At 36.8% G+C, this 13,854-nt stretch overlaps 2 protein-coding genes across 2 annotated transcripts in view; one reads left to right on the top strand and one right to left on the bottom strand.

Moving 5' to 3' along the window:
• Positions 1 to 662, top strand: part of GNG5 (guanine nucleotide binding protein (G protein), gamma 5) — a 4,319-nt gene extending 3,657 nt beyond the window's left edge. The window contains exon 3 of the mRNA XM_006776262.2: positions 360 to 662. The gene's annotated coding sequence lies outside the window, so the exon portion shown is untranslated. The remainder of the gene's footprint in view (positions 1 to 359) is intronic.
• Positions 663 to 1,360: 698 nt separating this feature from the next.
• Positions 1,361 to 13,148, bottom strand: RPF1 (ribosome production factor 1 homolog). The gene is made up of 9 exons (XM_006776246.2): positions 12,884 to 13,148; positions 11,245 to 11,301; positions 9,170 to 9,250; positions 6,117 to 6,212; positions 5,360 to 5,513; positions 3,121 to 3,203; positions 2,545 to 2,726; positions 2,227 to 2,353; positions 1,361 to 1,691 (listed from the first exon to the last, which is right to left on the bottom strand). Exons 1-9 carry the CDS (start codon positions 13,097 to 13,099, stop codon positions 1,650 to 1,652), a joined length of 1,038 nt encoding a protein of 345 aa, XP_006776309.1. The 5' UTR covers positions 13,100 to 13,148; the 3' UTR covers positions 1,361 to 1,649.
• Positions 13,149 to 13,854: the final 706 nt, after the last annotated feature.

Genomic DNA, 13,854 nt, shown 5'->3' with positions numbered 1-13,854 from the left:
GCTCTCCCCAATACTGTTGTTAATTGTAAATTAAGACAGTATATTTTAGCAATGATCTTATTAGCAAGTTAATTTTTAAGTCTTATTATAAACTGTAAATGATATATACTTCAGAGTGGTTTTGAAAATTAAAAGAGGTGGTTACATTTTACACCATAGTCATTTCCTATCCTGTTTTTCTCCAGAAACCCTGTGATGTGTCTGGTTGTTTTTAAAACTAGATTTAGTTTAACTAAAAGTACTTTATAAACTGACATTCAGATAGATGAATGCTGTAAAAATACAAAATGCAGTGCTATTGTTAATTCATTGATTATTTGATATTTTACTCTAACTCACTTTTCTTCTTCTCATTTCAGGTGTTCTAAACCACTTTTCTTGAACCGGCGAATATTCAAAGAAAGCTAAATCTGAAGCCTGTACAAAGGCTTATCCTATAACATGTGCCATATTCTACAAACTTCTGCTTTTGTCAGTCCTTAACATCTACCTCTCTGAATTTTCATGAATTTCTATTTCACAAGAATGATTATTTTATATACACTGGCAGCAGCATACAAATAAAATACTTAGTATAAAAAGTATTTTTGCCTAATTATTGGTAATACACTATGTATTAGTTTGTTTTGAACACCTAAATTAAATGGCAATTTTCCCAGTCATTATGGGCTGCTTTTAGCGTTTGTTCCAACTCTTCTCATATATGCCATACATTTGCAAAACTGCTAGAAAAGCAAAGGTAAGTTGCGCACTTCTTTTAAGAGTCAGGGGAAAGTTGCTAATACTAGTTTCTACTCATATTAGTTATTTATAGGGCTAACTTTGTTTTAATAATAAATATTTCTAATAAACTCCTTTGTGGGTTTATTACCACTACACCTAAGTTACTTACTTTATCTCCTATCTCCTAATAAGGATAGTAAAGACTGGATGTAAGAATTCCATTAGAAGATATAAGAAAAACTTCAGAGCTTGAGACAATTCCTGAGTGGAATACTACAGTACCGAGTAATGATGTATAACGTAGTAAGAAAAAAGGAACCAAAGATTGGCTTCAATAATTTGCAACTTTGCTTTAAGTCCTTGGTAAACCATTGTACTTAAAAAATTTTATCCTTTGGAAAGGCTTAAGGAAATGTTAAAACATCCCAGACATGTGGTCTCCAATCATTCAGAAAACGGTTAAAAACTCTGTGCCAGATCCAAGGGTCTGGTAGAAAACCAGTGGGTTGGTTACATTGTATCTAGCGAACACTGTATTTTCCTCTTGCCCACCTGTACCATGAAAATGTAGATGGTAGAGGGGCGAGGGAGGCCAATAGGGAAAAAAGAGGACAAGTAATACTTTCAACAATAAAGATTAAAAGAGTGCATATGGGAAAGTTAGATTGAGTCTTGATTCCAACTTAAATTATTCAGTTACTAAAAATAAAAAGTTTTAGGGAATCTAAACTGCAACCTAAACTCTCACCAAAATACTTTTATTTGCATTTCCTACAGAAACAGTGAGTGGTAATTCATGGCACTTGGAAATTTGTCCAGACACGAAATAAGGTATATGAAATCAGTAAATGCCATTTTCAAGAGTCTTCTGTTCCAAATTCAAGATAGGCCTGTTCCGCAAAATCCAATACTATTCCTTCATTATTTTATAAGTGGAATTTTCTTCTACTTGTATCCATTTCCCGGGGCTGAAAATTAGGGAGTAAACAAAGTTAGCACACAATCAATGGGTAACAATGCTAAAAATAGTCACTGAAGTATCGGTCTTCAGGTTTAATATAAGGTGTTGGAAATTACAGTTCCAATAGATGTGTGTTAAACATACACAATTTTAAAGTAAAAATCACACTTAAGTGAAATACTACTTACTAGATAGAAAATAGTTCTCAAGCATGCACCAGAATCAGGGTAGCACAAGCTTATGAATAGGTTGCTGGGTCTAATTCAGTAAATCTATGGCCCAACAATTTTTCATCTTAAAAGTTTCTGGGTAATGCTTCTGGTCCTACTTTGAGAACCATTAATATTTAGGATACTTCAAATGAACCAGGATTAATCACCAGATCCAATTACCACATCAGAAAATGGTTCTTTTAGCTCATGACAGAAGACATTCAGAAGGATAACTTGAGGTAGAACAACTCAAAGCTTAAAAAGTACACGATTTCCTTCTCATCCCATACTTAAAATCATCTAAATGGCTTTTCTAGAGTAAGTACATACCTTATGGACCCATTCATATTCACCATATTTAGAATCAAAGGTTCCTTTCTGAAGAGATCTTAATTTCAAGGTAAAACGTGGTCCAAGTTCCTGAATTCCCACTTTCTTTTCACTCTTGAATATGTATCTTTAAAAGGTAAAGAAAAAAGTTGAGGAAATTAGTCCGCATTAACCCACCTATTACTTCTTTAACATTTATGATGGTCGAAAAGAACGTATTTCTCATCTATAATACCTGTCAAAACACATTAGAAACAGGTTTATCTTGAACAAGAATTTCATGACTAAAAGTCCAAGGAGTAAAGGTACCTTCCTCACCTGTGAAATCTGAAGAAGATATAATCCCGTTGATTGTGGAATGTGGCAACCTGCCTTCCAATAAACTGAGGATTATGGGGAAAGAGAGATGCAAACATTCGTCCAACAGAATGACCCAGCCTTGTTGTAAAATTATTCAGAATTATTTCAGGTACGTGTTCTGTGGGGTCCTTGCCTCTTCTCTAGAAAAATCATAATTAAGTTTATTAGCAAAACTGTATCATTGCAATTTTAAGTTTTATAATTCCCATGACAAATATGAGAAATTTATCTCAATGACAACCACAAATGGCTTACTACACCCATGAAGTAAGATTATCTAAAAGTATTTTGTATGCTGTGAATGCACCAAAAAGGAAGTTCTAGGAAAGTAACATTTCACAGTAATGAAAGTTATTGCCTGTCTGCCATAACTCAATTATGACAGTCTCACAAGAAACCTGCCAGTAGATAAAACTATTGCTTTAATTAGGAGAGCAAATGCCATTAGTAAAATCAAGCAGCTGCTAAGTCAGTCTACTTAAAAGCAAAAACTATGAGGGGACCAATGCCAATCAAGGAATGCCTAAAACTTACCTTAATTTCTTTACGCAGACGAACACTGCTCATTTTAAAATGAGCAGTTGGTCCATTTGGCAAGTGACTCAGAATTAATCCATCTGTTCATAAAGCTAAGAACATATTGAACTCGAATCTAAATTTTGAATTGTTTAAATAATTGATCCTCAAAGGCTCCTAAAATCTGTAGCGAGGTGAATAGGTGGGGTGCATGCATTCTCTGGGTTAACGGAGATTTTCTTACCAAGCCTCAATCTCTAGACATAAATCAACATAAATCTTTCAGAAAAATGGATTAACCTTTGTCCTACCTTTTCTCTTTTCACAATAGGATAAATAGTTCATCAACCCCTTGTACAGGGTGTTTTGAGCATTCAACTAAAGTATGTGAAGCAACTAATGTCCACTACTCAAGCAGGATTGATAAGATAGGAATGGATTCTAGAGCAACTATAGCACTGTAAATAGAATACAAGTTTACCTCCATGTTAGAAGCCTTATAACCCTAAAAATGCACTTTTATATATTTGTATATACATTTTATGTTTGTAAGGTTAGGATATGCTGCCGGCTTTGAATTGATCATCCCACAAAACCAGAGACTCCTAAATTCTCTTCTTGACAGAAACAAGCTCTTATTCTTGTGATTACTGTACCACAAATTAAACTTATTAATAGCCATTTACTAACTGTCAGCCATGAATGAAATATAAGACACCTACCTACCTAGCAGGGTTGGCAGCCCAAGGCTTTAAAAGTCTTTGATGCAGCAAATTAAGATTACTACCTATACCAGTGACGGTGAACCTTTTGAGCTCGGCGTGTCAGCATTTTGAAAAACCCTTACTTAACTGGTGCCGTGTCACATACAGAAATTTTTTGATATTTGCAGCCATAGTAAAACAAAGACTTATATTTTTGATATTTATTTTATATATTTAAATGCCATTTAACAAAGAAAAATCAACCAAAAAAGGGTTTGCGTGTCACCTCTGACACATGTGTCATAGGTTCACCATCACTGCCTATACAATATTCCTCAAGTGGTTAAAGCACAACCTGATTCTTTGAAATGCTGAACCTTAAAAGATGAGAATCTGATTGTTTTCAAATATTTGTACATAATATTAGTTTTACAAAACATACTGTCTGCTTTATAATGGGATCAACACTCCTATTCATCCAGAGTAGAAGCTATGGTTATCTTGAATTTCCTCCTCCCCCACTAAATCCTGCTGTTTACATAAGTTCCTCACTTCTACATCTCTCCCTTACTATTACTGTCTTAGTTGATGTCTTTGAGATTTCCCACCTAGATTATTAAAACAGTAGCCTGGTTGGTATGACCACTCCAACAGTTTAAGTACATCTTCTAATACAGACTGTAAATCAAGTCTGGACTAAGGCCTTGGTTAAAAAACCAAGTAACAAGCTATGGGGCTTAGCTGTGTCACTATCTGCACCAGTTCCTCAGATGCTAAGTGAAAAAAACAAACTAGATACCTTGATTCTTGACAGCTACAGCTAATTTCAAGCCACTCTTATCAGCCTCATCTACAGAATAAAACATTGGTCCGACACTCAATGTGGTTCCAAGCTATCTTTCTAACCTGTCTCCTCATGGTGTTTCCTAACTGGTAGGCAGTGATACAATCTCTTACACACCATACATTAACCATTTTTTTCTTTTACTCATGCTATTTCAAATAGCTTCAATAGTTTACTCATCCAATAATGCCCAATTCAAATGCCACCTCATTTTACGTAGTCAAAATTAAGATCTATATCTCAGTTCTCACTGTTACTTACTATAGCACTTGTCACTTGAAATTGAGTTATAGTCATGTAAATGCCTTTCTTCCCATCTAATCCATCAGCTCTTGAAAGATCTGTTTCTGACAAATACTAGTGCCTATCACATAGCAGATTATCAGTAAATGTTTGAATTCTTCTTTTCAAAGATTCACCACAGGTTCAACTTCATGAGGCACAGTCAAAAGTATTTCTGTATCATTTGCACATTGAAAAAATTAATCAAATCTTGTAAGGGGGTTAAGAGAGGTAACAAGTCATTTCTTGCAAATTAAATCAGGGCTTGAATCCATTCTAGACCATTCCTACTAAATGTCGTTTGTGTCAGAAGCAAACTACAAAATTCAAACTTATTAATTGCTGTACAAAAATTTATGTTACTGCTAATCTCTAACATCAACCATGCAAAATAGAAGCCCTTCCTTAAAAACCAAACGAAGGATACTTGGTGTTTTACGATCTTCATTAATAACGATCAGATCTGTGAAATCTCTTGAGATGCACTGTGGAATAATTCTTTTCAGAGCCAGTCCTCTTCTGTAATAAACATGTGAGTTTGGTATAACTGTGGAAAGCTGTTCACAGAGTCGTACTGTTCTCTGTAAAACAAAATATCAAAAATGAAAAGAATAAAAATCTTATGTGATATATATTTATCAGGAAAGGCATAATGATTAGTATAAGACAATGTTATAATAGAGACCAATGCTAGGACAAGAGTGAAATCTGAACAGTTCCATCCTTTACCAAAGGCTTATCCTAAAGCAGTGGTTCTCAATTGGGGGTGATTCTGTTTCACCAGGGAACCTTTGGCAATGTCTGGAAACATTTTTGGTGATTATGACTGGGGGTGGGCGATGGCTGGTACTGGTGGTATCTAGCGGATAGAGGCTAAGGACGCAACTAAGTATCTATAATGAGCAGGACAACCCCCATAACAAAAAATTATACATCCCCAGATGTTAACACTGTTGAGGTTGAAAAACCCTATCCTGATGAATCAGGCTTAGAAAACAAGTCATTTCTTGCAAATTATCAAGTCATTTCTTACACTGTATTACCAATATTAAATTTTATTTAGCTCATTCACAGGAATCATCTAAGGCAATCTCTAATTCTTCTAAACAGAGTTCCTTTAAATAGTCAAAGTAATAAAAGAAAATTAGGAATTTAAGAACTATACTAATTAATGTATTTATTACCCCATGAGGTCTATCTGATGTTGTAATGAGAATCTTGGGAGAAGTTTGTCTGTTGAAATAAGAAGCAAATTCATCTGTAGCTTCATCATAAGCAACCTAAGAACAGAAAAACAAGTTAACCAAGTCACTGATCTGGCTTTCCCTTTCCCCATACTTTCTTATGAACACTTCTACAACTCTCCCCCATTGCTCACTTAATTTCAGCATGCTAGCTTCTTTGCTTTTCTTCAAAAAACATGCTAAGCACGCTCCTGCTTTACAGCTTTTGCATAGGCTGTTTCCCCATCCTGAAGTACTTTTTACCCAAAGATGGCTAATCTCTTTATATCCTTCAAGTCTTTGCTAAAAGTCATCTCAATGAAACCTACTCTGACCGCTGTAAATGAAACTGCAACTCAAACCAACAGAAAAATGGGCACGAGACATGAACAAATAATTGATTAAAAGGACAGGAAAAAAAAGTATGTTCAGCCCGGCCAGTGTGGCACAGTGGTTGAGTGTCGACCCATGAACCAACCAGGAGGTGACAGTTCCATTATTCCCAGTCAGGGCTCATGCCCAGGTTGCAAGCTCCATCCCCAATAGGGGCCATGAAGGAGGCAACCGATCAATGATTCTCTCTCATCATTAGTATTTCTATCTCTCCCTCTTCTTTCTGAAATCAATAAAAACATTTTAAAAGAAGAACGTATGTTCAATCTCATTTTTAACAAGAGAACAGCAAGTTAAAACTACATTGAGATATAATTTCTCACATATCAGACTGGAAAAAATTATTTGTAATTGCAAAATCTTGATTAAAAGTTTGAAGAGTAACATTTATTTATATAATCTCAAAGTATCTATCCCCCAAATACTTATTAATTACAAAGGGAAAAACTGTAGTTATAATGGGAGAAACCTGGCAGGCAGTTTAATAAAAAGTGATGAAAGTTAACATAAGCAGTAATGGGAAAATCACTAATATATTGAGTCCTGATAAGAGGCACTGAAATGAACATAACATCACATCTACAGTATTCCTGTCAGAAGTACATAACTGAATATAATCATGAGCAAACCTCCAAATCATTTTTAGTGACATTCTACAAGACTACTTGATCTGTACTCTTCAAAAATGTCAATGTCATTAAAAGCAAAGAATGTCTGAGGAACTGTTCCAATTTAATGGAGGTTAAAGAGTCATTATAATAGAATAAAATGCATGAGTTTGGATTTTTCTTTTGCTAAAAATGACATCATTGGGACAACTGGTAACATCTGGATAAGCTGTACAAATTAGATAATATTATATATCAATATTAATTGTCTGATTTTGATAACTATGCTATGCTTATTTAAAAAAATACACTTATTAGGTAAAACATTCTAAAAGTATATAGGAGCAGAGAGGCTTCTTGTCTGCCACTTACTCTCAAGCATTTCAGAAAGAATATAAATGAAAGGTAAGTATGGTACAATTTAACATTTAGGAAATCTGGATGAAGAAAACATACAAACTCCTATTTTTCTTACTAAGTCTGAAATTATGTAAAAAATAAATGAATACACATACTAACATATATATATATATAAAATTGCAAACTCTATTCCGGTTAGTCCTAAATCCTCTTTACCCTATTTGTTAACTCTAGTAACCTATCATCTGCTAACATATCACAACTTACTTATTTTATTACTAGAGGCCCGATACACAAAATTTGTGCATAGGGGTGCGGGGGGTGTCCCCTGAGCCTGGCCGGCACCCTCTCCAATATGGGACCCCTTGGGGGATGTCCAACTGCCTCTTGCAATCCAGGACCGCTGGCTCCTAAACACTTGCTTGCCTGCCTGCCTGATCACCCCTAACCCCTCTGCCTGCCTGCCTAATCGTCCCTAACCATCTCTGCCTGTCTATCTGATCATCCCTAACTGCTCCCCTAATGGCCTGATTGCCCCTAACTGCTCCCCTGCTGGCCTGATCACCCCAAACTGCCTCTGCCTCGCCCCACACCCGGGACCCAGGATTCCTCCTCCAGCCAGTTGCAGGCACCCGGGTCAGCCGCAGCCACAGGGGACCATGGGTGGGCAGCTTTGCCCGGGCCACAACTGCAGGCACCTGGGACCTCGGGGCGCGCGGCTTGTCCCTCTCCCAGACCGCAGGCGCAGTCTCTGCTGCCGGAGACTGCAGGGTGGGTGGCTTGTCCCTCTCCCAGGCTGCAGCCTGGCTGGTCCCCATTCCACTCTCGCGAGCTCATTTGTGCCTGGCTGGTCCCCATTCCTCTCTCTCCAGTGTTGAGTGTCTGAGCAATTCCTGTGCGAGGGCGTGAGGGCATAACGAGTATTTGCAAATTAGCTCTTTATTATATCGGATGTTCACTGTTTGTCTCTCCTCCTGGAATATAAGCTCTGGGTGGGCAGAAATTCTGTGTGTATATGTGAGAGTATTTGCATTGATTGATCCCAGGTCCCTAAAACAAATCTCAATACACAGTAGGAAATTAATGAAACATTTGGTGGAAGACTGAATGAATATTAGGAGATATGTAAAAGAACTATGATAAAAAGCATTGTTTAAAAGCAAACATAACAAAATTTTAAAAATATATACAACATTTTAAAAACCTTGATTCTCTGACTATACTACTGCAAATTTTTTAAAGGAAAAATGTGAAAAGTAGATTATTTTAAAACCAAGAGGTTTTATAAGGACACAAAAAATACCATCAAATATTATCCTTAATTTTCAAAATGTTTAACAGGTGCTACAAAATTCTACAGTATGAGAAATACTTTTCAAATGATATATAATAAAGTATTATACAGAGATTAAATGACAAAAGGTATAAAACATAATAAATTTCTAGAAAATAAATCACTGCCTCTTTCTATACAATTACTGGGAAATTTAATTATTACACAATTGATAGCAAATAAGATAATGTGCCAACATTATAGCTGTATCAGTCCATTATATGAATTTACCAGACAGTAATTTAAATTAACTGTCAACATATGAACAGATAATTTATCAAGTGTGGCCATCCAAATTTATTTAAGACTTTTAATGTTACCTCTTCATCATTAGGGTCTACTGTGGTTTCATCATATACTCGCTGGTTGTCAATGGTCTTGGGTATAGGCTTTGGTGGAGCCTAAATAAAAGAAATAAGATTAAGTTGTAGAAGCATTTTTACATAAATAATTTTTCATTACAGTTGGGAATAACAGAAATTTATAAACAATCCAAAACACAATCTGTTCCTCATTTCAACCCACTGCTACATCAATCCTAACAACAATACTGAGTAAAAGGTTTTTAATTCTCTGAGGAGAAACACACACGTACTGAAAGAATTGCCAACATTGGATGAAATGGCTTAAAAACAGACAGCAGTAGCAGAGAGGAAAATATTGGTCAAAATAACTATCCACTAAAAATAAAAGTTATCAGACAAAATGGAAAAAAATTACAAAAGTAAATATACATGTAGCTTTGTCCCAATAGCTTTCAAAAAAGCTATTCAGATAACAAAAGCTACAAATCTATCTGAAGTAGTAATTCTAGAACAGGGGATTTATGGTAAGGAATGAAAGGGGGGAGCAATTTACACAAAGAAAGATGTAGTATCACTATTGTTTTTTTTAGTTTCATATATTTTTTTTAATGATTAAGGTATTACATATGTGTCCTTATCCCCCACTCCCATTCTTGCCCTCACCCCCTTGGTGTCTATGTCCAATGGTTATGCTTCTATGCATGCATGCATACAAGTCCTTTAATAGAAATGAACAGCGGATAGGACAAAGGTCCAACAACATAATGGAATACTTTTAGAATTAGCAATCATGCATACTCAGCTTAGATCAAAAACGGTAAATAAAATGGTATGGATCAGGAATACAGAACTGTAACATACACTAACTAAAATTAATTCAAAGTATATGTACACTAGCAGAGATAGAAGAAGCATGAGTTGATGACCATTTAGGATATTTATTATTCTATGAAACAAATATTAAGTTTTAAATCATTTTTTGAAGGAGGCAGTTGTAGGAAGTCATCTTTCAGTACAAAAAAACAGAATGGTGATATTTTCAAATGGTGATCAGCATATTAATTTGCTATAATTGATTATTGAGAGCTAAAAAGAGACTAATATTGCTTGATAGAATTTTGCAGGTCAGAAAAGTCTAATATTGGCAACTTCGTGTTATTTAACCTAATACTATTAAGAGAATGCATGAAAAAGCAAAATGTTTCAGTTTTTATATTTTTCCCTTCTTCAAAAACACTTATCCTTTCTTAGTACCTCATCTTAAGAGAGGGGACGGGGGAAGTATTGTACGTTTTTAAAAATTTGCAAGTATAAATCATAACCTAGAACAAACTATAAATGAAATGAAACCAAATGAAAATAACTTAGTTGTGCAATTATGTGGAAGTATTTAGTTCTTTTTAAAATTTTCAATAGGAAGATTTCACTTATCACAAAAATAGCCAAATGCTTTCTTGATGCATTATCTCTGCTCTCTTCTTTGCTATAACCTATCCGGGCATATCATCTTCCTTCCATCCCCCCCCTTCTCACTTTTCACAGATTCATATCATGTGACAGCTCTCATTCTTATTCACCCAGTCCTTTAACAGAAGAGTATTTGTCTGACAAAGAGCCTTTGCTTCAAATCTCAAGAGCTCCAGCTCTAAATTAGGGAGCTTCCCCCATTCCCAAAGTCAAAGAGATGTGTATGTTTCTACTTCTCAAACACATAAAGTAAAATAAGCAAGTCAAAATATGCATAACATTTATGTTAAAATTTTAAAACATTCAAAACATCACCACTGTGCTTGTTTGGGAACACAAACATACATAGTAAACGTAATAAAGAAGTGAATGGGAACAATAAACAGATTTCGTGAGTGGTTATCTGAGGACGAAAAAGCAATCAGAAATACACAAGGGACTTGGAACATTATTTGCTAATGCATTATTTCTTAAGCTGAGTAAAGGGTAAAAAGGAGTTTGCTATATTATTTTTATACACTTGAAATATTTCAAAATAAATTTTAAAAGAAAGTCATTCAACATAAATATCAGGGAGAATTCCTTCTTAAGATAGAAAACAGATGGCTAAAAATTTTCTTTACCTTATCACCAAGAGCCTCTCTCTCTTTTTTAAGTTTTTTCTTAGCTGCCAACTTTTCCTAAAAGGTTTAAAAAAAAAAAGAATGAGAGATCATTAGTTAGATCACAAACACACTGAAACTACAAATTACTAATACTAAGAATACTTACACTGAGTAATCTTTAATCTTCCTAATTTATTAAAATTAAAGTGTTGACATAGATTTTCATACCTAAGTTACTGTAAAACAAGTGAACTGATCAATACGATTTTTGTAACAATGACTTTGCTTCTTAAAAAACAAAATCTAAGTTGACCAATTTTTTTTTCTGCATTTCTAACAAGTTGCATCCTAATGAAAAACATGGCTATGCTGGCTGTTTCTCTAGGAAAGTACTAAAAATAAATGGGAATGGGAGATCTGTTTTCAGGTTGCTTCCCATAAAAGTACAAAGAGCTATCCATATATTTTATAATCAAAAAATGCTTTTAAACGTATTAAGTACTTGCAAGTTAAGATTGTTTGTACTGTGAATGTGTATCTTTTGGAGATTTCTGAACAGAATGCTTAACTGACAATAGAAAATACTTCCCCTCTCCCCGCAGCGTTTATTAAGCCTCAATGTATCAGGTCTCAAAAGTCTTCTAGAATACCCTTCCCCCCCGCACCACAATGGTTTAGATCAGGGGTGGGCAAACTTTTTGACTCGAGGGCCACAATGGGTTCTTAAACTGGACTGGAGGGCCGGAACAAAAGCATGGATGGAGTGTTCAACGGAAATTTAACCACAAATGAGCACTGTGACCTTAGGCTTTATCTGCTTATCTCCCCATCCTTGTTTACCTCACAGAAGAGTATGAGGATAAAGCTGTATGCAGGGACCTGGAGAATATAATGCTAATGGAAATAAGCCAGTCAGAGGAAGACAAGTATCAAATCTAATGAACAAAATAAACTGACGAACAAAACAGATTCAGCGACACAGAAGCACGGAACAGACTGTCGAATCTGAGGGAAGGCAGGGAAGGGTGGGTGTGCGGGAAAAGATCAACCAAAGAACTTGTATGACAACAGGATGGTGAAAGCCTGAGGGGGGTGGGGGGTGGAATAGGGAAAGGGGAAGGGGACGGCGGGCTAGAAGAGGTCAATGAGGGGGTGGGGGGGGTGCGATGGGGACATATGTAATACTTTCAACAATAAAGATTTAAGGAAAAAAAAGGAAATATCAAAATAAAAAAGAGTAATAAGATTACTAGAAACTTTACAGTACTAATTTCAGTACGAGTCGCTGCAGTAATCAGGGAATCATCACTCTGAGTTTACGCATTGCCTGGATTAGGTTTTAGGCATTAACCACCCGGAGCTGAAGGTGGACGGGACCGCGCGGAGAGGGAGCCTTTGCCTCCCAGGCCAGGAGGGAGTAATTTTCACTAGTGGATGAGCAGGGTTTCTTGCTTTCATTCTCAGCCACGAACCCTAGCCAGGAACTGGTTAAAAAGGAAAACCGGCCGCTCCAGAAAAAAGCACGACAGGACGATCGGGAGCCCCGCCCAACCTTCCGGCTGGGATCCCTGGGAGGGGAGACCACGCAAGTGCAACACGCCCACCCGCGCGCCAAGGACACTGCACATGCGCCCTGCCGCCTCCGCCCCTCTGCTACCTTCCGCTGCTGCTGCTTCCACCGCGTGAACATTAAGTGTCGCCGCTGTTTGTTCTTAATCTCGGAAATGCTGAAGCCCGGAGGGAAGGCAGACGCTTTCGGGGCTTGGCCCCCGTTTTCCGTCGCCCCATCCTCACCGACTGCAGCCTCCTGAGGTTCTTCGGCAGCGCTCTTGCGCTTCAGGCCTTTCTTTCGGCTGCCGCCGGTCTTTTCCATGGTGTTTGCTCCTCGGCGTCCGTACGGAAACGGAAATAGCTTCCTCCTCCGACCCTCTTAGGTTTTTACTTCCGGGGCGGGAAGGTCTTAAAAATGTAGAGTGCCGGCGGAGCATTTAACCTTTTAAGAAGGCGTTGAAATTTAGGTTTGAAAAAAGTTAATGGGGTTGCCAAGCTGTATGGACAGTGGAATGATGAATTCGTGGAATTCTTTATTGAACGTTTTCTATGTTCAAGCCCTCAAACATTAAAACAATCTTTTCAGTAGAGAATTTACATTTTACTAGAGAGAGCTAAAATGAGCTTACAGGTATATAATGTGGTGAGCTACAAAGTAAATAATACACGGTGTGAAAAAAAAATAGAACTGGATAAAGAAGATGAAGGGTAGAAAGGCATGTTGCGGCTTTTAAATAGGAAATCATAGTCCCTGGCTACGAACGTAGCTCAGTTTGGAGCGTGGTCCCCATGTGCGAAGGTTTTGGTTGATCCTCGGTCAGGAGCAAAGATTTGAAGGAGATAATGGGGTAAACTGGCGTTATCTGGGGGAAGAGCTGCAAACCTTAGAAAAGCTGTCCAAGCAAAGGAAGCACATAGTTGCAAGGCACATAGTAGCAAGCCTGGCATGTTTGGGAAGAACCATGGAGGCCAGGAGCCAAATGGGAAAGAAGAGGAGGGGGGGAGGGGATTAAGAGTGAGAGATTGTGTAGGGTCTTTTTTTTTTTAACTTTGGTTTTTATTTTATGTGACAATGAA

This window comes from Myotis davidii, unplaced genomic scaffold, assembly GCF_000327345.1.
Source record: "Myotis davidii unplaced genomic scaffold, ASM32734v1 scaffold162, whole genome shotgun sequence".
Classification (NCBI taxonomy): Eukaryota; Metazoa; Chordata; class Mammalia; order Chiroptera; family Vespertilionidae; genus Myotis; species Myotis davidii.
Note: the sequence above shows the minus strand (reverse complement) of the source record. Positions and strands in the feature narration are given on the sequence as shown.